At 44.5% G+C, this 27,456-nt stretch overlaps 1 protein-coding gene across 10 annotated transcripts in view; it reads right to left on the bottom strand.

The window, feature by feature from the left end:
• Positions 1 to 27,456, bottom strand: part of tenm4 (teneurin transmembrane protein 4) — a 298,762-nt gene that overhangs the window by 53,766 nt on the left and 217,540 nt on the right. For all 10 annotated transcript variants that reach the window (XM_061826837.1, XM_061826843.1, XM_061826844.1 and 7 more), the window contains 7 exons: positions 26,562 to 26,747; positions 18,798 to 18,944; positions 17,458 to 17,677; positions 10,228 to 10,347; positions 5,837 to 6,098; positions 3,646 to 3,913; positions 2,558 to 2,701 (listed from right to left, as the gene is read on the bottom strand). In XM_061826837.1, the coding sequence (XP_061682821.1) occupies positions 2,558 to 2,701; positions 3,646 to 3,913; positions 5,837 to 6,098; positions 10,228 to 10,347; positions 17,458 to 17,677; positions 18,798 to 18,944; positions 26,562 to 26,747 (1,347 nt within the window). The remainder of the gene's footprint in view (positions 1 to 2,557; positions 2,702 to 3,645; positions 3,914 to 5,836; positions 6,099 to 10,227; positions 10,348 to 17,457; positions 17,678 to 18,797; positions 18,945 to 26,561; positions 26,748 to 27,456) is intronic.

Raw genomic sequence — 27,456 nt, 5'->3', positions numbered from 1 at the left:
CAGCCGCACTCACAATCACACCTCGGGGCAATTTTAGTGTCCAATTAATGTTGCATGCTTTTTTTTTTTTTTTTTTGGGGGGGGGGGGATGTGGGAGGAAACCGGAGTGCCCGGAGGAAACCCACGCAGGCACGGGGAGAACATGCAAACTCCACACAGGTGGGTCTGGGATTGAACCCGGGACCTCAGAACTGTGAGGCCAACGCTTTACTAGCTGATCCACCGTGCCGCCCACTCTGAGAATGAATGGTTTAAATTATTTTGGGGGGAATTTTTTTTCCAGGGGGTAAGGGACAGGAATTATTCTTTATTTTTTTTTCCCATTACTCAAGGCTGTTGCTATTTCCCATGAAAAGTCTGCCTTTACTGTACAACCACCACATCGGAAAATGTGTGCCCAACAGAACCAAACCCTACTGCATGGTTTGATTTATTTCTTTCGCAAAGCATATTGGTCCCTCGAGTGAAATCTACCTATAGAAAAATTATGTTTCTCTTGGACTCCACTGTCATTATCTGACAAGGGCAAAAGCGGTGCCAAGCGTAGTGTAAAACACGCAAATGTAAAGTTTATATGATTCAAAGCTCAATGAGTTTTAAATGATATTAAGCGGCCCTGGGATCAAAGTGGTACATTTATGGTTTGAATCATAAAATGAGCAATTTAAAATAAAAAATGTAGGTGCGGCATCCGTTCCTAACATTTTTATTCGAGCTCTCTCCTCTTGGAAACTTTATGACGACGTAAAGAGCCTCCTTCAGTCCAATCCATAACCTCCTGTTTGAAATGCAAGGCGTGCAACCCTCGCCTTCCGACCGGTACTCGGCGGCGTGAGCGGTCCGAGCAGAGCGCCATTTGGTCTATCAGCGAGGATCAGCCAAGCATCCTCTTGCCGGTCCGTGATTTAATCTCGCAACAGCTTCCACGAGCAGGCTGTCGGCAATTAAATTAGGCTGGATTCTAAAAACGCAGGGCACGAACATGACACGGTGGAGCCAAAGAAACGAGGGGGCGGGGTGGGCTAACGCCTTGTAGAATCTGGCAGCGGCATCTCCTCCTCTTCCGGACGGCGCATTCCAACTCGGTGTGACGGATCAAAGCTTCCGGAGCACTTTTCCTATCAGCACGCCTCATCTCCTCTGATGAGCCCCCCCGTCACACACAAAAGCGAGGCCTTCACTCGTGACAGGTGGCTGGCCCCAACTTTCTTCACTCTTCATCCACCTTTCAAGAGTCATTTGGCAGAAATGAGAAAATTGACCCCTTGGATGGTGGGAAAAAAGAAAAATGCAGAAGAAGAAGAAAAAAAAAAGGCAAATGACTTCTCAGGCAGTGTTCCGTTGTTGTATTGCAGGATCTTGGGGAGACTTATCTGGATGCTTACGATAAGTAATGACAAACATCGACGCCTATGGCTCGACAAAAACAAAAAAACACACACACACACACACAAAAAAAGGAACTGTCGCAAAGACACGACTGCACTATTTCAAATCATTCTTGTTCTGGAAACACTCAGCCTGCCTGCACCTGATGACTTCTGGGATCTCACGGGGAACGAAACCGTCTTGAGGTTTTCACTAAAAGTAATACGTTTCAACAGAGGCAGCATGGTGGGTTAGTGGTTGCCCACATCTGCCTCACAGCTCTGACGTTGTGGGTTCGACTCTCCTCTTTGGCATTCAAGTTTGGAGCTTGCAGGTTGCATGATGCGGATCTCTCTTGGTACTTCGAGTTTGACTCAAATTCATTGTGCATTAGTTATATAGGTGGGAATATTTATTTTCTTTTTACGTTTTTTTTTTTTTAATAAACTAGGGTCCCTGTTACTGGCTGGCCACCCCCGCTCCTCTCACTCAAAGTCAGATGGGGTAGGCTTCAGCTCATCTGCAACCCTAACGAGACAGTGCACAAGTGGCTAGCGTGTCTGCATGACCTATCTGAGGTTCCGGGTTCAAGGCCCTATCCAATTTATGAGGACAAGCACTGTAGAAAATGGACGGATGAACAGATGGCTGCATTGAAACCCCACAACAGCTCATCCACTAAGATGCTGTTTCGCCATCTACTATCATAGCTGTCACTTTTACCCAACACTCCACGATAGTGGTCCCCGACCGGTACTGGCCCGTGTGCCATTTGGCCACAATGCCCGCAGAGTGAGGAAAGAGGTAACATTTTATCACACTTCTGAAACAGTTGAGGGTTCAAGACAGAATAGATTTGCTCTTAATCTATTTTCACCACTTGAATTTTGGTCGTTAATTCCCACAAATAACAGAAAACATGGGAAAAGACAATACTGGTATGTGAAAAAATATGAAATTGACTATATTTTGACATACTGTATGAGATTTTTACCCCACAGCAACAACATGCAAGAAAAATGGAAAAACAGAACCTTAGCTGTTAACTTTTCTTGAATCCAATATGCATAATTGTCTCGAATGTCATGCGTTGTCTCCAGAAAGATTGTGGGCGGCCGTAGGCGTGCAAGAAAAAAACACCCCCCACCAAGAATAGAACATTGCAAAAGGGACTAAGAAGTTGACTCACCGCTCTGTATATTCAAAGCGTGGTGCTTGTCGACGGTCCATCCGCCCAGCTTGGAGGCCGAGCTCTCGTATCCCTGAAGAACAGCCGTCCTCTTCTCCCACAAGATCAGGTCCGGACATGATTCATACTCGAAGCCCACAGACACTGAAACAACAATGCGAGGTTGCGCTGGACTGAAAATCTCAAAACGAGACATGGCTGGCTAGTATGCGCTACTTTATATCCCACAGGGTGTTCTCTAATTGCTTATAAAACTCTTTATGTGCTATACGAGTTATTTTCTCAATATGGCGGAAGGTCAACTACTGATTTATCCCTTAGGAAATAATGGAAATAATCTGTGCAACCTGCTCAAAACCGTCACCATCAAAAACCCATTAGCTATTGAGGAAAGTGACATTTTAACAATAACTGAAGTATAAGAACAAATGACCCAATATTAATAATGAGATGTCAACTTATTGTTGTTTTATATGTTTGTCGCCATATTCTAGGGTAATCCCCCCCACACAGTTAACTTTCCACAAATTCACATATTCTTTTTTTTTTTTTGCTCATTCTGAAATAAGCCACAAAATGCAGCCGAAACCATGTCTAAACAAGAATTGGTGTCAAGGAGGTATGTTGAAAATTGATACAGCTCGACTCAGCGTGCCAGGGGCTAAAATTGACTTGGGTTGTTAATTGTAATTAGTTAGTTGTAATTTTTGATTGTGTGGTTAGCAAAAAAAAAAAAAAAAACCAATATGCAACTGTTCAAACAGTGCATAATTTTACAGTGACTATACATTTTTACACATTTGTTAGGTACACTTCAGATAGATTTAAGTAATTGCAATGTAATTTAACTTAATTTCTTGGGACTGTATTTTCAAATATTTGTTTAGGTACCATTATGGTGAGCTAATTATTTTTATAATTTCAAGAACTACTGCAGTACATCATGCACTAAGGTGATGAAACAACTAAAACAATAATCACCTAACAAACAAACAAATCATTCGATCCATTGTTATTTTATTTTATTTTTTTGGTTGGTTGGGAGCTGTCCCGGCTTCTGAGTACAATATGGCCGTTTCCTTACTGACCGAATGCTTCGGACAGGCCGTAGACCTTCTGGCTGTAGACGTCCGTCTTGTCCCACACGAAGTCGTACAGGAGGTTCGGCCCGGCTGGGAACCACTTCCTGAAAAGCCGGCCCTCCACCGCCACCATCAGATGCACCTTCATCAGGTTGAACGGGATGGCGACGTGAGTCAGGGTCACCCTCAGTACGGACTTGTAACCCGCCGTCCTGCTGCTCAGGTAGCCGAGCTTCATGTCGGTACCCGGTATGGGAATTTCCTCCTGCAGTGTCTGCAGAACAACAACAAAATGAAATGAAATTGCATGGACCATACACAAAATTGCACAACCGAGCAAGTGTGGTCTAACACTAAGCCCCCAATACAGTCACATGGTCATAAATACTCAGTTGAAATCCATATGGACCTTTCTTTCACAACCAGCGTCCATTTGTTTTCCATTCTGGCCGCTGACCAGTCCAAGCCATCGCTTTTTATTCATAACCTTTCCTCCGAGCAGATCTATGGGAGCCGAAACATCAATAGCCGGACAATAATAGCACGGCATCATGGGCAACTTCATGACGTATTTCTTCATTACAGCTCACTGAATAGTTTTCTCAATCGATTTAAAAGAAAAGTCATTCATTACGAGTGCTGTCCTGCAATCCTGATAGGACGACAGCACCGAATGCCGCATTGTCCTTGGGCTCGTGGCTCACACATGCCAGATAATGTATGGACTCATAAAACACAATCCGGGGCAGAGACCTGCGCACGTTGGATGGTGAAAGGTCATCAAGTGCCGGGTTATTCTGCTCTGCTCTAATTAAGTCATGCACCTGAACGCCCCCCACCCCCCCTATCCCCACCGCCATTTTTTTGTCTTGCAAGATATACCGTGACAACTAACGCTGGTCAGAGGACACGTCAGTCAGCCGAGTCTTTGGTTGGGGGGCAAGTGATCCAAATAAATTCACAATGATGCGGACCGCACAGTGGCCCTCAAAAGCTGATCAAAGAGAAGGCCGCAGCTATAAATAGACTTGAAATTCACCGATATGCCATAAATCTTCGGACGCAAACTGGGAGACAAGATCATTCGAAAAGGACAAGGAGACGCCTGTTTGACACGACGGCGAGTTTGGGTGAGAGAGAGGTCGATGGCACTTTATCGCAATTTTAAATAAAACTTGTTTTGGCATGTATAGTGAAGACATGGCGCACTCCATCTTTTAGATAAATGAAATTTGGTAAAAATAGAAAACATGAGCATCCATCCATCCATCCATCCACCGCTTTTCCTGGTCGGGTCGCGGGGGAAGTCGCTTCAGCAGAGATACCCAGACATCCCTTTACCCAGCCACTTCTTTCAGCTCTTCCGGAGGCATCCCGAGGCGTTACCAAGCCAGCCGAGAGACATAGTCTCTCCAGCGTGTCCTGGGTCATCCTCGGGGTCTCTTTCCAGTGGGACATACCCGGAACACCTCAACCAGGGAGGCGTCCAGGAGGCATCCGAATCAGATGCCCCAGCCACCTCAACTGGGTCCTCTCAATGCGGAGGAGCAGCGGCTCGACACTGAGCCCCTCCCGGATGACCGAGCTTCTCGCCCTATTGCTCAGGGAGAGCCCGGACACCCTGCGGAGGAAACTCATTTCGGCCGCTTGTATCTGGGATCATGTTCTTTCGGTCACGACCCACAGTTCATGCTCATGGGCATGAAAATGTGTGCATAAAATCAATATTTCGACTGCGAAGTAACCATGAGAACTGAGGGTGGTGCGATGTTTGTTGGGTTGGAGCGTTCGAGGCTCATTCGCACGTCAAATTTTTGCTTGCAACACAAAGCGAAAAATTCAACCGCATGACAGTTGTGCAAAGTCAGGGCACCCGTAAATTGAGGTAGCACTGTAGTTTTAATGAATTGCTAGGTCACAACTGGGAGGCAAAATTAGCAATCAAACTCTGAATTACGCTGATTTAATGTAAAATAATCCAATGATGGGATGGCTTTGTGAACTCGCGCAATCGCCCTCGCTCTGTACAATGGAAAATGGCCGAGTTCCAAAGAAGAGCAATTACGCAAGACAGATAAGGATCGCAGCAGTGAGTGTTACGCTTAATGAACAGTCCTCAGAGTCCGCCACGTGTGGGATGAATCGTTTGCAGGAGAGTCGACCGCCCACCTTCCCCCGTGTGCAGAGAGTCAGTCACCTGAATTTCCGGCACCACCGTCCCCCTCTCAGCGCAGGAGCCGGCGAAGGCGGTGAGCGGCGCAGGCGACACCACCGGGCTGGGCCGGGCGAAGCTGCTGAGGTCGCAGCTGGGGATGTCGTTCTCCTCGTGCCGCATGACCACCGTGTCCATGACGAAGAAGCGGCCCCACGGTAGCCACAGGGTGTGCTCCTGCGTGATGAACGGAGCGCGCTCGAAGCGCAGGGCCACCGCGATGCCCCCGTCGGTCACCAAGTCGAAACTGAGAAGACGAGACCCACGTACATTTCATCTGCTTAAGTAGAATTTTCAGGTATATGCACTTGAGTGTTTTCAGACTGCTTTGGTGCCTTGAGACATAAAAATTAATTCTTGACAGTGCTTGAAACACACCAAACTTGTACTACTGTCTCCTCACTATATCGTGGTTCACATATTGCAGATTCGGTCCATTGTAGATTTAATACATTGTAATGCCCTCGGTAACTGCAGTGAGGCAAATGGCGTCACCGTTGGGGTTTTAGTTGCGTTTTTATTAGTAGCAATCCAGCAGTACACTGAACTCTATGTCACAACAATGAGCTCGCTCTTATGTCACTCTCCCGCCAAGTCTCACTTACGCCGGCCCCCTCCGCTCTTAAAGGGGTACACACATAATTACAGATGTTACAATATCATCATCTTGCGGGATTTTCAGTGTATCCTGTGTTTTTTTGTGGTGAAAATACATGTTTCCCAACCTAAAACAAAATTACAATATACACATCCATCCATTTTTTGAGTTGCTTATCCTCACTAGCATTGCGAGAGTGCTGGAGCCAGTCCCAGCTGTCATCAGGCATGGGGAGAACATGCAAACTCCGCATGGGCGGGGGCGGGATTTGAACTTCGGTCCTCAGAACTGTGAGCCAGATGCTCTAACTAATTAGTCGGTCGTCATGCCGCCAAAAATTCATTAAAATGCATATTACAGGGAATATAATGTACAAACCCCATTCCCAATGAGGTTGGGACGCTATAAATTTTAAGTAAACAATTTGCAAATTTGCTTCTTCCAGAGCTCATATTAATGTTTTTGAGTTTCTGTGTGTGTGCGCACATGCTCGCGTGTGACAAAAAATAGGAAGCGGCATCGATTCCTCAGAAGGAGGGGGTCTAGTCCAATATGAGTCTAAAAGCCCCGACGTGCACACCCGTCTATTCGGCTGCATTATTGGGCCCGTGCCTCCGGGGGCGATACGACCAAGTAAGCAGATGCCCCCTCGTGTGCGCACACGATACCAAACCGGCGCAATACCTGTCACTTCCCACCGAGAACCCATTAGCCCCTGTTCACCTGGAACCCACAGGGACATGCTTGTATGCGCAGCGTGAGGCCGTACGAGTCCTTCCATTCAAACTACTTTAGCTGTAAATTTGCAGGCTGCAGCTGGACTTTTTTGTGTTGTTCGCGCGGGGGGGGGTGGCTCCAAACACTTTCGGACAGGAAACGATGGGCGGCGGGTGCCAATCGACAGAGGGGTTTAACTGGGCGTTATCAGACATGACAACGGCCCCAAGACTTGTGACAGAACTTATCAGGCTGCGGTCTTTGCTCAGTGGTGTTGAAAGCATGCTGATGAAATGTGCTCGATATCGAAAACGGTAAAGAGAAAAGAGACTGAGACCTGCCGCAAATAATGAAATAAAACACATTTGAAAAATGTACGGGTGTGGTCAGTCATGCTCGCAGATAAAGTTGCAGGTGTGATTAGGGATGGAATGTCAAGACTTTAAAATAACTGATTGAATTATTATAACATAAGTGTAAATTAAAAATAAAATAAATGAACATAACTGAAATAGAAAACAAAAATTTCAAACTCAGAAATGATAATTTCCAATTTCAACTGATATTAGTAGAACATGACATAAATCAATGTTTAAAATTTTTCATCAATAAAAATTCTTGATCTGACAATCTTTATCTGAAGAAAAGTTAAATGCACTAACCTGTCAAGGAATAAACACGAACGGTCTGTACCCGCAATGTTTTGAAGATGCTGAAACTTTAGCTCAACATAATCGGCGTTAGTGGCAACAAGCTCGCGATACATTGTAAAAACATTCCTGTCAGCAATCGTCATGTATAGTTCTGGGGTGCATGCATCGTGGGACTGCCGAAAATAGGGGGCCCGCTTGCTGGAACGCTCATTTGTGTGTGTGCGCTGGACGTATTGGTCACACCTGAATCAAGCGATGAGGTGGATGATAGTTAAACATCTTTTTTTTGGGGGGGGAGGCACGTCGTCACACTGCTTCGCGATGGACGCATTGAGCATCCCTGGTGTAACTGAATTTCCTTTGACACGGCTCATGATGTTGATGACTTTCGACGTAAATGCGCTCGCAGTACGTGAAGCAGCTCTGAACATGCGTTTTCGGCCTAACTACTGTACATGGTCAGTACGGTTCCTGTTTCTGGGTGAATACTGATTGTTTAGGAACAGGCTTGTTTAGTTAATGTTTACGAAATAAACACGTAAATTAATGTCAAGACTACACAAAATAAGAGACGTCTTTCAATATCTATTTTTTCTACTCGTGATAAATTTTATGCGCCTGATTTTTCGTGCTTGACTGTGCAGATTTACGAGCACAAAGGCGCGCGATCGTGGTCGCGCTCGTCAAATGTGAGTGACTGAATAAAATGAATGCAATTGAAAGCCCCAGACTCAAAAATATTTACAATCGCCTATATTAATAGTTGACACTGTAAACAGCGCAAACAATTACTCCCCCCACCTGCAAAACCATTTAATAACATTATAAACTCATTTGTCCATCCATCAACTCCAACAGTTTTTGCAAATGCTGCGTACTGTTCAAATTATACAGTACTATACTATACAACTTGAGGCTTGTGTCGAGGCACTGTCAGCAAGCAGCGAAGACCCCCCCCCATCTCCCCAAACCTCTTTTATTTGTGGCAGAAAACTTTTTGGGGAACGCAGCATACTTTGAAAGAGGCAGACAATAAACAACACATCATTGAAATGAGTCAAGACAGCGTTCCCATTTCTAAGTGGCTGAACAGGTGCATTTCTGATTTCACGCTGCACTGAGCCTGTTTACAGACGTTACAGCAGGGAGTGCCTGCGGTGGTGGGGGTGGTGGGTTGCAGCGGGAGTCGCGGGGCCATTTTTATAAAACAGAGGAAACAGGGTGATGGAGGAATGTTTACATAAAAGCCGTCTTCACGAGACGTGGAGAGAATTTTGCGAAAATGAACAAATTCGTGAGAAAGATGCGCACAAAGGGGAAGGAGATGAAGGAAGACGGCGTCACAGAAAGCAAAAGAAAGAGTCAGAGAGGAAAAGACTTCAAGGCCAAAGCAGATTAGAGGAGAGTTGATGATGAGGGATGTCGATGAAAGGCCGCTGGGATATCGGGGAGAGGGATCAAGAGCGTACGCTGTATCGAGAAACCACCAAGTGATAAAAATGTCAGCAGGAAGTGAAGCATGTACCATTCTCGAGAAGGACAAAATTGTCTGTTGTTTGACACCAAACTAATAAATAGTGTGCCATTTGCAGACAGTGGCTTGTGATCTGGAAACACTGAAAGTCCGAATCCACAAATTTGGAAGCATAATTGTCTCAAAACTCGCCGTTGGAAATATGTTTGAGAGAGAGAGAGAGAGAGAGAGAGAGAGAGAGAGAGAGAGAGAGAGAGAGAGAGAGAGAGAGAGAGAGAGAGAGACAGACAGACAGATAGACAGATAGATAGATAGATAGATAGATATAGATAGATAGATAGATAGATAGATAGATAGATAGATAGATAGATAGATAGATAGATAGATAGATAGATAGATAGATAGATAGATAGATAGATAGATAGATAGATAGATAGATAGATAATCCAACTGAATTCTAGCAAGTATGTGTTACGACTGCCCTGTGCAAACCATTTGCCAACAGACTGCACTATGATCACATGACTAAGATTATGATTATGGGTCCTTTAATAAACGAGCTAATGTGCAGAACCAAAGTGAAGAAACGCACGTGAAAAGCAAACCCAACGCATGTGCGTCGCCTCAAATGAAACATCTCCCTTAATTCCTCCAAGAGCCGTCGTTGCACGTTGTCTCGAACAACGTCCATCTGCGCCGCGCAGTCCAAGATCGCTCGCTTTGAATTGGCATATTTGATTCTTTTTCCTCGCCTGCTGCTACTGAAGCATAATTTACGAGCGTGCACCAGAATGGCTTTGTTTGATGTCTCTGGGAATTGCGCCCGGCGCTCCCAAATTGGAAAGCACGAGGCAGATCAATGGCGCCGGCCAAGCGAGCATCTTTAGAACTAAAAGACAACCGTATTGGACTTGAAACAAGAAATGTCTCTTACCTCCCGTCCTGCCGGGTGACGGTGTATCCGAACGACGGCTTGTTGATGAAGCTGATGTTGACGCCGACCAGCGGCGTTCCGTCCGAGGTCACCACTTGTCCGCGGATGACGCACACGTGCCTGCAAGAGCAGCGAGGTCACTATGGGGACAACAAATGGTACGTCGTGCTTAATGATGCCAAAGAATAATAGTCCCTCTGTAAATGGGGACGAGTGTCTTAAATTAAACTGGGACACGGCGAATGTGAGTTTATTGTCGGATAATGCATCACTTCCGAGACAAAAGATGGCCACCGAGATAAATCAATGTTTTTAAAACTCAAGCAAACAATTAAACCGACACTCCCTGCCAGCAGTGCCATGTAGTACAAACCTAATGCCTGGAAAACACTATTTTTCATAAAAATATGGCTTCTGAGTGAAAAACAATATTGTATCACACAGGCATCTCTGTGCGAAAGGAAACCTAACTTCTCCCCAACAAGATCTTAATCTCAGTCACGTCTTCCTTGACAACAATCATAATTTTCCGATTAATTATCTCGGGCATTGGCGATATCTTGAGAAATTATCAAGAGAGCACAAAAATATATTAATCCATGAGTTTTTGCTGATGTGATTGCTATATGAAACAATATGTGGCCTTGGTTGTGTTCTTTATGAAGTCCTGATGAATCTTTTCTGATACGGCTTTGATTCTGGTTATCTTTGTGAAAGAGGTAAATCTTTCTTTGCGGCAAAAACAAAGTAAAAAGATTCATCGTGGCTTGTGCAAAGAAAACTGTACATAATAAAAGCAATCAAGCACAACAACAAAAAACACCTCCTTGGATGTCTCAGAGGGTGTTTTTTTTTTTTCTCTTAGCCAAGCTGGAGCGATAATGAGATAAGAAAGCTTTAGTTTGCTTTTTGCACTAATTAAAAAAAGCTCGACTTATCTTTCTCACCGCAAAGGAAACAATAAGAGCGCCGATTGGCAGACTCGCTCGGCTGCTTATCGGGACCCGGGGACCCGGCACCCTGACATCGACGTCGCCGAATGAGATCCAATCGGCGATGGATTTACTGGCCAGCACTGGCGCGAGGTAACGAAGAAGTACAAATGATTCTTGCACGTTGGCAAATTTTTGAAAACTGTACGAATGGAAAGAAGGAAAACTGTCAGTACTTGTACTTTTAACTGTTTTCTTTCTATCTTGGGATGAGCAATTCTACTTTTTGGCAGATCCGCCACCTCTTGCACCCAACTGGGCGGAGACCTGGCGTTCCCATCACGTCCCTCATGATGAATTCTGACCTGGCACCGTCGTACCTCCTTCTCGGTCAGTCATTGTCCCCCCCAACAATATACACTCCCTGGACGAAATGGCACTTTTAATGGGCTTGGGTCTTAAATATTGCCACCTAGCAGAAACAATTAACACTGGCGTGTTAGTGGCCGCCCTCAACATGTCCTTACCAGAGGCAAGATCATTCACCTCCTACAATGCTGCTCCCCAGGAACCTGCCTCTATGCTAATTAGGCTGGCTCTCCTTCAGCAGACCTTGGCCGTCCAACCGCTGCACTGTAAACAAGCGAGCAGATAGCGCCGCAAATATGTCCAAAGCGGCTGTATTTGCACAGAATTACCGCCAGAGTTAACCCGGCGCTGTCGCGCGATCATTATTCACGCCGACGGTTTATTTTGTTTGATGAGCGCAATCGCGCCGGCTTTCCTTTTAGGATCCGTGAAAGTGGAACTATCTCCTTCCAGCCCGCCCGCTTGAGCCGCACGCAGAGTTGATTTCGTCTCCTCCCCCTCGTCGTCGAGACAAATGATTTAAATATTGACATCAAACAGAGACCGAAGAAAGGAGATGCAGAGGGAGCGTGAAGGATCAGGTTGAAGTCACAGAGAAGACCTTTAGCACATTATCTCCAATGTGAGGCACACAGCGGGTATCATACCGTGAGGCAGAGGCCACATTAATGAATGTAAACATGAGATTCATCAGTTTGGGCAGCGTGTTACAAGAGCTGCTTTGGTAAAATGGAATGGACGAGTTCGTCTTTCGAGCACACAGTGCAAAAGGCTAAAATGAGCCTAAAATGGCTGCTTAAAACTAAAATGGCTGACTTTCTTGTGGGTCTTCTCGTGATAGACGTGCCTACCAGATTGCAGATTGCTAAGTGAAACATTCGATCAAGAGCTGACCCTGTGGAGTCGAGTTTTAAAGGATCCAATTCAAAAATGGCAGACTTCGTGTGTCTTTTCAGGAATGGCTTCTTGAGACTATTTTTGTAGATTTTAGTGGTGACATGCATGAAATTTTAGCTCTGGGGGCTGAATTTCTGTTATAAATTGAATATGTGAAAATCCCCCAATTGGCAATTTAGTTGGCCGGACAATAATAACTATGAAGAAATGAAACAATTTCAAGAGGGCCTTCGACGCGTAATAATACACAGTGACAGCGGCTTATTATAATGATGAGAAAAGGCGTTTACTAGAGCCCGCTGAGAAGAAACACAACAAGAGGCTCTAATGGCCTCACGCTGATAATAGCTCCGCTGTGTATCCATCTCTCCCAGTGACTATCCCTGATTATGATTTCATCTGCGATTGTCGTCGCCCACTGCAAAACTTAAAACCCAACCAAGATTAAATAAAGTGGTACCTTGGTTTATGGGTTTAGACAGTGTAAATACTGGAAGCACACTGTGTGTGGAGGAATATGTTAGAATAGTAAAGGATGAGGGCAGCAGAACAGCGGAAACAGAAGAATTTAAGGTGGAGGTGGGTCTGCATCAGGGATCTGCGCTGAGCCCCTTCCTGTTTGCGGTAGTAATGGATAGGCTGACGGACTAGGTTACACTGGAATCCCCTTGGACCCTGATGTTTGCAGATGATATTGTGATCTGCAGTGAAAGCAGGGAGCAGGCGGAGGAACAATTAGAAACATGGAAGGAACGCACTGGAAAGGTGAGGAATGAAGATTACCTGAAAAAAAACAGAATATATGTGCGTTAATGAGAGGGACCCAGGAGGAGGAGTGAAGCTCCAGGAAGGAGAGATAGCGAGGGTGGACGACTTCAAATACTTGGGGTCAAAAATACAGAGCAATGGAGAGTGTGGTAAGGAAGTGAAGAAGGAACAGTTGGCGGAAGGTGTCTGGTGTTCTATCTGACAGAAGAGTCTCCTCTTGGATGAAGGGCAAAGCTTATAAAAGAGTGGTGAGGCCGGCCATGATGTACGGATTCAAGACGGTGGCGCTGAAGAAACAACAGGAAGCAGAACTGGAGGTAGCAGAAATGAAGATGCTGAGGTTCTCGTGCAGAATGAGCAGGTTGGATAGGATTAGAAACGAGCTCATTAGAGGGACGGCCAAAGTTGGATGTTTTGGAGACAAGGTTTAAGAGAGCAGACTTTGATGGTTTGGACATGTCCAGAGGCCAGAGAGTGAGTACGATGGTAGTAGAAGGGTGCTGCGGGTGGAGCTGCCAGGCAAAAGCGCGAGAGGAAAGACCAAAGAAAAGGTTGATGGATGTCGTGAGGGAGGACATGAGGACAGTGGGTGCTAGAGAGGAAGATGCACGAGATACGCTTAGATGGAAAAAGATGACACGTTGTGGAAACGCCTAACGGGACAAGCCGAAAGAAAAAGAAGAAGAACAACTACTGGAAGCACAGTATTCGTGTGAGGTGTGCCTTTTTGGAGTGTGGACTAGTTGTCATTAGTTATGACTCTTTGTCCGGTTCAATAAATGAGCAATTTTTTTAAGCATCGTATTTCTTTCCATCGTATTTGACTTTATTATGTTTTATGATATACAAAAGTGCATGTTCCTCATTTCATGACTTTTTGCACTTTTCTTTCAGCTTGGCTTTCGCAGTGTACCTGTCTCTCCTAATCCCTGTTTACTATTCCATCCGGCGTCGGGCCTCACTGCTCTCTTGTATCGCGTGTCACGGCAGAGACAGTCAGGAGCTTTTATGCAGTGGCAGCAGCTTTATTGGGTGACACCTCTCACAGCTTCTTGCGGTGGGAAACATCAGAGGGCGGCAAGCTCCGACATGTCTACGAGGAAGCGGTTAAGGGGGATCAATGGAAAGATGATCGGCTGACCGGCCGTATCAGGAAAGGTGCCCCGAGCCCATCTGAAGCCCTCCGAACGCGCTGTCATAACCGCTCACTCCTGTCAGTGCGGGTGCAGGGGAAACGAACACCGAGCATGAATAATAGATTGTCACTGATATTTTTAGGTGAGCCTGCGTTCTCGCAGCTCATCTCTGGATTCTCCACTTTTTTACTTATTTATGGCCAGTGCTTCTGCTACTTCTGCTTCTACTTCTTCTTCTTTTTATTCTTCTTCCACGCTCATCTGGCGGACAGCAAACGCTGAGTGCTTGTTGACAGCCGGAGAAAATGTCAACGAGGAGGAAATGTCACCGTGTTTCTCGTACACGTGGCGCTACACAAAAAAAAACCTTCAGGGTGTCTGATGGAAGCGTAAATGTGTGAGTTTTTTTTCCCACCGCTGGGTACTGAAAAGTGCTGGATAATGAAAAAAAAAAGGCTAAGAAATTCTGCAGCAAGGCAAAACGAAGTACACAAATGCTGAACATGAACATAAATCTGCCAAAATTTACAATCTGCCAGTTTCACCAATTGGCACGAAATTGGGTGCCGCATCAATCATAGCAAGACATGAACACGTCTAACGTACACACACCCAAAATTGAACCGTAAGTCAGCCATTTTTGGTTGAAGCGGCCATTTCAGGCAAATTTTCAGGGCTCGTACTTGAGTCAATCGGAAGTGGCCACTCAGTAGCGCCCCCTGCAAAGATGGGAAAAAAATAGCTTTTACCAATGGATACGAAATGTGGGGAATGATATCTAAGAAGATCCACAATAAAGTCTCAAAGACCCACGCTTAAAATCGAACAAGAAGTCAGCCATTTTGGTTTGAAGCAGACGTTCTGGTCTTGTAGTTTGGATGAACTCCTACAAGGGAATTCATCCAAGTGAGGCCCATCCAGGACCAGGTGTCTGAGACAGATGGGCGATGCTAAATGGTAAAAATTGTTTTGATTTTTGGCCATGTGGCTTAATGTGAGTAGAGCATGGCATCAAAATCTTGAGGGAAAAAAATGAACAACAAAATTAGCCCTCGACACCTGTTTAACCAATTGACACAAAATTTGGTGAGCAATTTCGATCGGTTCCGACTTTGATGAAATCCTTTTAGGGAAGATATTTTCGAAAAAAAAAAATTCTTAAGGCATTAAAAACATTAGTGGAGTGCTAAATAGAAAATTGTTTTACCCTTGTTGTTTGAGAAATTATCTCGCTTGAACTGAGAATACTTTTGAAAAATGTGCCATCTTCTGGAACAAAGTTTACCTAAAAATAGGGACGTCCAAAGGCATAACCTTCACCGTCAGGAAATAACAACAGCACGCAACAGTGTTTGTTTTCCTGACACGATTATTAAAAGAAATGTTCAAAACAAAGTCAAAAAATGTGGCGTTGTCGACTTATTTTTCAGGTTTGATGCTTATTTGTCGCAAGTGAAAAAAGATGTGTTCCAAAGTGGGAGGCAAATAAGGTGACAAAAGAGTCGCATGAGCGATTACAGATGAAACTCGAAAGAAAGGATAGGGTGGGGTGGGCTGTCTTGGGGATGGGGGGGGGGGGGGGGGGGGTTTGCGGGAGTCTGACAGCCTTCCTGTCGAATCTGAAAGCGGCGTAGTGGTACGCCCTGCCCCTGGGAGAGGGTCTCAGATGGATTACAGTAAAAGTAATCACGATACATGAATACGAGATGCCGTTCACGTCGCTTGAAGGCTTTTTTTTTTTTTCTTTGCCTCGCTCCGAATTTGTCCATCATCATCTGTCCGTCATCCGTCAAGCGGTGCGCAACCACCGCCGGCTGTCCATTTCACCCTCCATTACTCCATCCAGCTGCCTTCCCCCTCCCCAAAAAAAACACCCCCTTTAACACTTGCTTCGCTGTAGTTATTTATAGCCCGGTTGTCTTAAGCAATAAAGAGCAAAATAACTCACAGAACGCAATAACAAGCAACAAGCGGGCTCCAGCAATCGGACTAATGTTATTTTGCAGCATTTAGTCACTGCACCCTCACAGTTTTACACTTAAAACAATTCATTATCGTCCAGTCGGAACGTATCTGATGGCTTGTTTATCGTATGTAATTGTTTTTAGATGAATACGAGTTTGCTCTTGTGTCTTAAAGATCACGCGCTGGAAAGTAGGCGAACGCTCCGCTTTATATTGAGGCTGCATTTCATCTCATGACATCCAGTACAAAGGCTGCGTCAAAAGACAGACATGCTCAGTTTTGACTGAGACAAGATTAAAAAAAAAATAAGCAGATGGATGAAAAAAGTTTAATAAAAACCTCTTTTGGGGAAAAAAAAGTGAATAACTGTCAAGGTTGACTGGCAAAAATGTATAATTCATAAAAATATGTATCTCCCAAAAAATAAAAAATAGGCTCCTATGTATAGTTACTTTTTTAATTAATATAGTACAGTTATATATTTTTAAATTTTTTTGGTGATCTCGTGATTTCAAAAAAATCATAAAAATAAAAGATTCCAAATATAATAGATTATTGATTGAATTGATAAAAATAGCTTTAAATTTATATATAGTAGAAGAATAAAAAATAATGTAGGTTCTACTAAATATATAATAAAGTCAAGCCATAATTCTCCATTTTGATTGATTTAACAAGATAAAAATTTGCACAATACTTTAATCAAATTAAGATTAACATTTGGAAGTCTGCTACTACAAATTTAATGACATTCAGGGGTTTGAGTGATACATTTAGAATATGAAATGCAACAAATTTAAAAAAATATAGAAATACCCTATATTAAAAATGATAATATAACAGTTATAATATGCATGTTAAAATATTTATGTTGAGCATAAAAAATTACATTCATTATTAATTTATTACTATTTGAATTGTTGGTATTTCAACAGCTATATTATAATGAATACGCAGTTTTTGATTGGGACTGAGCGATATTCATTTAAAAAACTTTTTCCAATGACGCCGCATCATTCTGAAAGCCGTTTTCAATATTTTGACCTTTTCTCCACAGCTCTCGTGTCAAAACTCAGGGAATGTTGATTGTGTACCTAATGAAGTGGCCGGCGAACGTGGTCGAAATGTCAAGACCTCCGACGAGCGCGGCAAAGGTTACTCACTTGGCGTCGAAGGGACTGGCGCCGCGCACCACGTGGGTGCTCTCCCGGCCCACCAGGAAGCGCACGCGCTCGTAGAAGCTCTGCAGCTTGCCCTGGTTCCCCGACGACACTTGGGTCTCCTGGATGATGTCCAGCGGGTCTGGCGAGCCCACGCACAGCGATGTGATGTGACAATTGGCCTGGAGGCAGCAGTCTGGATCCATGCAGTCCATGAGGCCGTCTGACAAGGTGACAAATGCCCACACATCATTGACAAAATCATTTCTGTATCCTAGTCAAGTGAAACAAACGAGGTTTTGGTGATCAATCCATTGAAGTAAGTCAGACCAAAACAGAATTGAATACATTGCAAAGCATTATTCCCCATAGAAAATCATGCAAATCCAATCAATCCGATTCAAACACCCAAAGATAAGTCATGATACGATTAGTGATGATACTGTTGTGAGTTGATATTTGATACATTTTAATGTATTTCGCCGTGAATAATTCCTTGTAACATTTTACCACATCCCCAGGGTAGCTCATATAGTAATATTCATATTGAAACGTATTGTTGAATTCCCATGCACTATAGTAGACTGGTCGGTGCACTACTGCACTTGATAATCTTGGGATTAGCTCAAATGAGAATGTGTTGTACTTTATGAAGTGAATGCTTGGACATAAACATTTCATATTTGCGATGTAAACTACCCAGCAATTCACCACACTCACGTTTTCAATCTGTGACAAAGAGGAGATTAAAAAAAGAAAGGCATGTGTCAGTCTCCCTTAAACAAAAGGATGCCTGCAAAGAGATGGAGCCAGCAATGAGTTGCGCAGCGGAGGAGGAAGTCACGTCTCGGCCGAGGGGGGCCGGGACGTGACTTCCTCCGCTGTGTGCTTGGCAGCGCTCGAGGCTGCTTAGAGCGGCGGTTGGCAAACTGGGGGTCCAGGAGCCGTGACTTCAGCATCCGTGAAAACAATTTGCACAAAATGGCATGTATTATCAGGCGTACCGTGTACGGAAAGTGTTGGAGCGGTTATAAAACTAAATAATACTTAATAAAATCCACAAAAGCAATGGTGAACAAAGATGGACACAAACAGTCAGTGGAGAAAAGAAGACGCTTTTGAATGGATAAACACAAGAAAAATGTTCTCCGGTGGCGCAAAATCTTTGAAACTGCCACAAACGCGTCATGACGGGTCCTCGGGGAGGGACCATATTAACTTGCGTAAAAGCGGCGCCTCGGGTTTACACGCATGCGTGCGATGTCACGGGGGCCCTCTAAGCCCTTGGGGTCCCAACAGCGCCACGTGGCGCGCTTAAGACTAAGTCTTTGTCCACATCTTACCTCCGTCGTTGTCCTTGACGTCTCCGCACGCCGTCTCCATGGAGGTGTCGCAGCCGCTGCCCCTCCAGCCCAGCTGGCACACGCAGTACCAGCCGCCGTTACCCAGGGTGCACCTGCCGTTGCCATTGCACAAACCGGGACAGCCCTCTGTTTGGGTGAAACGAAAGCGCGGATATGAAAGCCAGCTCGGACGAAATACAATAATCCCATGTAAAACGATATTGCACAATGATCTATTGCATATTATTTTTCAGACTTCGACGCTTGTCCCCGGCGAGCCCGGTTTAAAAACCACTTGGTCTGGGTTAGCGTGTGGATTTATGTCCCGGCCCTTCCTGACGTTTACACGCGCACACACTGCTTTGTGATTGTTCCACGGCGAGTGCCGGGGGGCTGGGGGGGAGGCAAACGTAATGACCCTCCGCTTCAAGTTGATCAATGCGATACACCTTGAGCGAAGCCGCTAATATCCCTCCGCCATGCACTCAGATGCGCCCCGATCCTCGCAGTCGATATTGGAGTCATTACCCGCCTTCACGCTGCATAATGACACAGGTTGTTCCTCTCACACTCGACTTGCTATCCTGCGCAAACACGCACACACAGCCGGTTGCGGCCACGACGGCTATTGAGCAAAAAGGTCCACCGCATGTCATTATTCACTCATGCTGTTGATGCCGGCTGTTAACGAATCGAAAAGACCTCACTCACGAGCAGAAATTGGTCGGAATATTTTCCACAGGGCGTCCCGGTGGGGAGATTCTGATGGATGAAAAATCAGTTACATCGCGCGATGAATTAAAACAAAATTCATGACATATATATTTTGAAAAGATGTGCTTACAATTTTGTTGCTAGGAAAATGGTAATGCTCAGATTTGATTAATATTTCAGTATATTAAAAAATATGTTTAAAAAGTTAAATAATTAACAGAAACTCTTATCCACAGGTGTCAAACTAAAGGCCCGGGGGCCAGATCCGGCCTGCTACATGATTTTATGTGGCCCATTTTTGGCTTACCAAAGTAGCAGTACTGGTTCATAAATTTCATGTGTAAATATGATGAGGTAATTAAAGGTTTTTATGGTTACGGTCATAACGGCCCTCTGAGGGGAACCGTAACTACAATGTGGCCCACAACAAAAATTTAGTTTGACACCCCTGGACGAGAAGAACCCCGTGTGTGTTGCGTCCTTATATGAGCAATGGGAGGGAGCTATTATTTTTACTTCTCTCCATCATTCATTTCCTATGCTGATATTTATTTTTGTTATTTTAATTTTTACGTTCAAAATGTGGAGTAATATTCATTTTCACATATCGGAATTATGACTATTATTATTCATGTGCTTCAAAGCGTCCCCTTAAATTTTGAAATGCCCTAAAAACGTCGTCCAATTTGGGCTTTGTAAGCCAGCGTTTTTTTTTTTTTTTTTTATTATGTGAAACTGGAATGTGGTTGTCTATCGGGTAATAATGATTAGGTGGCAACTGATCGCAATAAACAACTTCATTCAATATGAGGAAATGGATTTAGGAACACAGCAGTGAACCGTTCTGACCATAAAAGACTGTTTAATGGGGCCCGGTCATGTTGTGAGAAGAGTGTTATCGTTGGATTGATCATTTTAGAAAAAGAAGACAAACTATTAATGCTGCACATTCCCGAAAAAAAGAAAAGCTTGAAGCTTCTAATCATTTTTTTAGCAGTTTCACTTTACATGGGAAACGGGAGTGTGTTTACCCATTATGCAAAATGGAGTCAGGTGGCACACTGTTGTGATATAATCGGAGTCAGTGGATTTAGGGACACAGGTGCGAATAATTCGGAACATACATCTCAAATTGAAAAAAAAACAAAAACAAAAATGGGAAGCCATGAGATTACTCGCCGTAAGTTTGTGTTCCGTCATTAAGAGGAGCCAAATGCAAGAGAAATGGGATCGGGAGAACAAGCCAGCAGCGTACGAAGGTTTTGGGAAGACGGAAAGCGGGACGCTAACCACAACGGCGTTTATTCGGGAGCAATTCACCGCATAAAGGGCCGGGCCGCGTCTTGTTTGCCGATTATCTGGCAACGTACGATTGCAATCGCGACGCACGGGATCTGCCTCGGGGATATCAAACCCTCGGTGTTGTCAGCAAGGTGGCTTGATAAACGCCTCGCTGAGCTCACCCGTTTTATCAAGTACGAGGAGCCAGACTGACGCTCCCTTTCGGCGCTTACATCAAATGGGGGGATGAGAGACGGAGGGGAAAAAAAAGCGACATGTGGAATCAATGAACGGTGGAACGTGAGAGCAAGCATTTATGGGGGAAAAATGGCGGACAAGTCGGAGATAAGGGTTTCAGATCTTTGGGTGAGTGAGTAGGATTGTAACGGGAGACTCAGAGTTACAGATTCGAGTTTTGAGATCATAGTTGGCTTCACAGTTTTGAGGACAGGGGTTCAAAAACCCAGCCTCGCCTGTAAGGAGTTTCCCTGTTGCCTGTGTGGGTTTTCTCCGGGAACTCCGGTCTCCACATCCCAAAAACATGCAACATTTTTTGGACACTTTAAATTGCCCCGAAGATTGAATGTGAGTGTGACTGTTTGTTATGTTATGTGCCCTGCGATTGGCTGGAAACCTGTTTAGGGTGTCCCCGGCTCCTGCCCCTTGACAGCTGGGATAGGCCCAAGCACTCCCGTGACACTTGTGAGGATAAGCAGCTCAGAAAATGGATGGATGGATAATACAGTATTTTAAACAAAGAAGTAAATAACACTAACAAGACAAGTATTTATTTTCTTCCCATATCCTTTGATACAGTTTTTGTATTAAAATTTATTGATCGGACAGTGCACTTTCCAAGCGAGCGCCTACATGCCATCGATCTGCATGTTTGATAATCGAATACAGCGAAGCTTTTAACCACGTCGTATGTCCTCCCAAGAAAATCAATCAAGCTTTGGCAATCACTGATTTGAAAAGGCCTCGGCTAAATGATAAAGGGCTCCTTAAAAATCTATTTCAATAAAAGCCAGAATAAATAATGTGCTGCGGTCAGAGCAAAACAAAACAATACAATTTTGTCTTAATTGCCCTGAAGGTAGGCAGGCACTGCTGGAGGCTAATAGTGTGAGAAAACGTCTCTGTACAATACGCTGACACCAGGAACACGTAGCTAGCTGCCTTAGATAAGATGGTTAAATTTGTTAGCACCACAGACGGGGCATCAATTTGGGTTAACGAGCTAATGACACTGCAGTTATTTTCATCCAATTTCTTAGCCGCTTATCCTCACAAAGGTCACGGGAGTGCCGGAGCCTATCCCAGCTGTCATCAGGCAGGAGGCGGGGTACACCCCGAACTGCCTCCCAGCCAATCGCAGGGCACATCGAGCGAGACAAACAGCCGCACTCACAATCACACCTAGGGGCAATTTAGAGTCTCCAATTAATGTTGCATGTTTTTGGGATTTGCGAGGAAACCGGAGTGCATGGATAAAGCCCAGGCAAGCACGGGGAGAACATGCAAACTCCACACGGGCGAGGGTGGGATTTCAACCCCGGTCCTCAGAACTGTGAGGCCATTGGTCTACAGCTGCTCCACCGTGCCCAGTTATTTTTATCCATCCATCCATCCATTTTCTTCGCCGGTTATCCTCATGAGGGTCGCGGGGAGTGCTGGAGCCTATCCCAATTATCAAGGGGCAGGAGGTGAGGTACACCCTGAACTGGTTGCCAGCCAATCACAGGGCACGTGGAGACAAACAGCCACACTCACAATCACACCTAGGGGCAATTTAGAGTGTCCATTTAATGTTCCGTGTTTTTGGAATGTGGGAGGAAACCGGAGTGCCCGGAGGAAAACCACGCAGGCACGGGGAGAACATGCAAACTCCACACAGGCGGGTCCAGGATTGAACCCGGGATCTCAGAACTGTGAGGCCAAGGGTTTACCAGCTGATCCACCATGCCGCCCGTATATCATATCATGTACTAAAATTAAACACTGAAATTGCTAGCATTGTGCATTGCGACTAGGTCAGCGTTTTCCTTGACAAGCTAACAGCATCCCATTATTTTGGGTTAATACAGAAATGTAACAATTGTATCTTGTAAGTAGCCATATTAGATTAATTGCATAAACTTCCTCAATGCATATTAAGCACACTGGTGCTACATACATGAGTACCATAACATTAGCGTATTTATTCATTGCCTCGTTGTGGATTTACTCAAGAGCCCTGTTTTTCCCCCTACAACCTTTCAACTCAAAGGATGCCCAACTCGACTCAGTGGGTGTGAAGGTGCTAAGTGGACATGATGGCATGACAATGGTGAAAAAAGGTGGTTAATGGCGGTGGCGTACACTGCTCGTCGGATTGTACGCGACACAGTTAATGGCGGTCACACAACGGCGATGGAAGAAGGGTCAAAGTGGAAAAGAAAAAAGGAGGAATGCCGTACCTTTCACTACCCTATCCAGATAGTGAGCTTGGGAGATAAAAGATAAGGACAATATAATACGGGAAGGTAGAGACAGCAAGGCAGAGTGTTAGTGCACCACAAAAAACCAAAAGAAAGCATGCATCACGAGCAAGACGACAAACACGAGCGAACACAAAGATGAAAACGAGCCATGCAGACTCCCGTCGGACGGAGCGTCTCCTGGGAGCGTTTTCAAAGAGCGATTGATGCACGGAGAGGTCAGGTTTTTTTTTTTCCCCCCCGACGGTGGGACGGTTTCATCTTCAAACGCACCTCGGCATATAGCGAGGTCGAAACGAGCCGCCTTGATTCTGACAATTGATCTTAAACGGTGATCTTTGGCTTCTTAATGGACGCCACGGAGGGATATTCTTCCAGAGATCTCGAAATAGTCCATCAATAATGGAGGACGCGCTAATGAAACATTCACAGACTGAGTCGTTGCTCTGGAACAATAACTGAGGTTCCTCCTGGTGTACTGGAGGAAAAGCTTTCATCTCCATTGATGTGATGTAAATGCCCGCGTGTTAAACCCCCAAATGTCACCCGCAGCTTGTTTAACCCTACAAATGTGAACGGGTCAACGTGACCCACGTCATATTTAACCGTAAAAATTGCCACAAGTCAATGTGACCCGATTCATGTTTAACGATTTAATTTCCATAAACCAATCTGACTTGGTGTACGTTTTAACATAAGAATGTCCACAAGTCAATGTGATCCGCTTCATGTTAAATAATCTATGATAAACTTTATGGGCCAATGCGACTCACAGCTTTTTTTTTTTTTTTTTTTAAACAAATGTCCTCAATCCAATGTGACCCAGTCCATGTTTACCTATAAAATTGTCCATGGGTAGATGTGGCCCACAGCATAATTAATGATAAAAATGTTCCCGGGTCAATCTGACCATCCTGCAGGTTTAAAAATGAATGAAATATGAAAAAATAATTTCATTTAAAAAAAGGGGGGCACTGCAAAATTTAAAAAAAAAAAAAAAGTATGGCAACCACTGGGTTCATGTGACCCATTTCATATTTAATGCTAAAAATATTAATGGATTAACACGCAACATTCTTGTTTAAAATCAAATGTGAGCTGCCGCCTGTTTATCCATAAAAATGTTCATGGGCAAATGTGGCTTTGGTTAAATTTCAATTTTCCCCGTGTCGGTTGCTTCTGCTTGCTTGATCGCAACACCTGAGCTAGGCCTCGTCATCACAGTCACGATACTCAGGATGGGACAGAACCCACCCCCCCAAAACAGAGTGATTCCAACCAGAGTGTGAAAACTGTAATGTAAATCTTTATTCTTTGTTGATTTTTTGTCAAAGCTTCTGTTTCCGCTCCCCATTCAGTCCCTTATTACTTCCGGGTTAAATATTGTTACCATACGGTGTTCATTTTCTGTAGGTTTAAATATTAAAATTGGGTGACTTGACCAGTAATATAACATGGGGATTAATAAGGATTAAGAAGAAGATTAATTCATGAGAATTGATAAGAAAGAAGAGAGGAGCAATTGATGAGAATTGATAAGAAAGAAGAGAGGAGCAATGAGTGGGCTCAAAAGTTTGAACCAAAACTGCACTCTTCTTCCCAAGTGTTGTTGTTGTTGGAGAGCAAACAAGGAAATTAGAAAAACGCCAACAAGCCTGTAGAATCGACTCTCGCGATCGAAAGGTGACCAGCTCCCCCTCGCCGGGGGCTCCCCCCAAAGGGAACGTGTTCAAGTTTTCTTTGAGACAGGAAGCAGAAAAGAACTCCCACTCCTGGGGAAGAAGACTGCCTGTCCTCAACCAAAGTTGAGAATGTATTTTTAACAATTTCACAATAACGAGTCAGACATATGCACTAGTTTTTAAATAATGGGAGATAATGTATTGCTAATTATTTTGTGGCCTTCTCAACTTATGGCTCTGGAAGTATAGATTTAGAAAAGGCGACCTCCGGATGACCTGGCGCTTTTGACGTTCAGCGGCTTTGACAGGCCCGACATCAAGTAGCGGGGTGCTAACTAAATAAAAAGGCACCTGCCCTGGTCAGGTCCAGTCACGCTTCAAAACTTGTCAATCCTCACAGCATCCATCACCATCATCATCATCATCACATAAAATACTTTTTCTGTGTTTTATTTATTGTTTTCAAAAAAGGGTCCTTTGTTTTCAGGCGCAACCACATGAAGAAACACAAATAAAACCAGGCCAATTGAAAAGCAGGAAGAAAAATAGCTAAATATATATACTTAATATACCAAACTGAGATGACACTACAGGCAGCAAGAGAACAGAACACAGCAATGTGGAGACTGCGGAGCATATAGGGTGTGTTTATTTATAATTCGAGCTGTGTATATGCTCACTCTTATTCTAACTTTTTCCCATGTAGCTGTTTATGTTCTTATTCAAGAGGAGACTTTGAGGCACAGCAAAACAAAGTGCTAAATCCAAAGTAGACAGCGAAGGAAGATTAAGAGGCTCTCCGGTCTTCACTTCTGCTGGTCCATGGTAAGGACAGCAATTTTATTCAAGATGAAAAGTAAACAGAGCAGCCCAGTGGAGACTGTGGGGCTGTTCATTTTAAAGACTGTGGGCAGCAAGAAAAGGGTAAAGTGAAAACAGTGGAGGTTGTTGTGTTTATTTCAGTCATTTCTAGATTAGGACGCTCAGGTTTCTCTAGTTGTTTTTATTTCTAGGCATGTGGTGTTCAATTTTATCCGAGAGGAGACTCCAGACTGTTTGGAGACTACAGAGTATATTTAGTGTATTTTTGTGGGTATGATTTGCTCATTTCTAGCCGTTTATTTTCAAAAGGCACAATGAGTCGACTAGGTACCGTGTAGTGGGAAAGGGGCTTACAAAGGCAACAGTAGTGACGTCGTTCCTCGGCAAAAAAAAAAAAAAAAAAGAACGTGAGGTTTTCAAGAAAGCTGTTGCTCTTCAGACAAACCCTTAAACAAGCAAGTGCAAAAGAGAGTGCAAACACACACAGAGCCGGGCGGGCGGAAATGAGCAGCAAAGAGGAAGAGGATGAGTCAACTCAAAGGACACCTTAACACATTCCCACATTAAAATGCATGAAGGCAAGCCTCGGATCCTTGAGTAAACCCGTTCATGCTTTACTGAGTTGCACAAATTCAATTAAGCATGCTTCCTACCAACCCACCCGCCAGAGCCCCCCGCCCACCCCAGCACGTCTCATCGCCGAGCGGACCCTCCCCGTCACACCCGCTCGCTCCACGGGCAAAATCTTTTCGAAGATGCCACACAAAGGCGTGGCCCCGTCCTACCGATGGTGCAGTGCTCTCCGTTCCAGCCGGGACTGCATTCGCACTTGCCGTCCTTGCAGGTGCCGTGTTCGTTGCAACGCGGGTGACACGCCCTTTGGTCGCATCCGGCGCCCGTCCAGCCGTCGTCGCAGCGACAGGTGCCCGACGCGCAAACCCCGTGGCCGCCGCAGTCGGCTGCACAAATCTCTGTGGGAGAAAAAGGTGGACAGACAGAGAAGATGGGGTGAGGGCGGGGGGGTGGATGGAAGTAAAAGAGAACTTGAGGAGTTATTGTTGAGGAAAGGCGGCCACGCTCCACTACCTTGTCTCACCAACGCTGAAAGGAAATTACGCCGCCTTTTCCCAACAATGCAAATCCAATAAGACCGTTACAAAAAGCACAGATGCTGACTGTGTGGACCTTACAGCAGCACACGTACGCTTCACATTGCCTCGTTTTTTTTTTTTTTTGGGGGGGGGGATAATTCACTTCTACTTACAGGCGACTGAAGACTTTTGGAGGATTATATCAAATGCATGAGCGGAAATAAACCGCCACAGCTTTATTGAAAGCAAAGAATGAGATCCAGTTTTTGATAGGATTATAAGCAGAGTAGCCCAAAAATGTACTCAAGTGAGAGGACTTCAGTGAATTTCAAATTGGCTGAAATATGGACATTTTTAGGCCAAGACAAATATTTAGAAATATTTCTATGTGGCATATAAGCGAAACATTAATTCAGAGGTGTCAAACTCATTTTTGGCCGGGGCCAGATTGTAGTTCCACTTTCCCTCAGAGGGCCGTTATGCATGTGAAACCATAAAAATGTTTCATCGCCTCGAACTTACACAAAAAATTGATGAAATAGTTTTAGAGTCAGAACACAATGCCAATGGGTTCACGTTTGGTTACACA

This window comes from Syngnathoides biaculeatus, chromosome 8 (genome assembly GCF_019802595.1).
Source record: "Syngnathoides biaculeatus isolate LvHL_M chromosome 8, ASM1980259v1, whole genome shotgun sequence".
In the NCBI taxonomy this organism is placed as follows: Eukaryota; Metazoa; Chordata; class Actinopteri; order Syngnathiformes; family Syngnathidae; genus Syngnathoides; species Syngnathoides biaculeatus.
The sequence above is the reverse complement of the archived record's forward strand: the minus strand, read 5'-3'. Positions and strand labels throughout refer to the sequence as shown.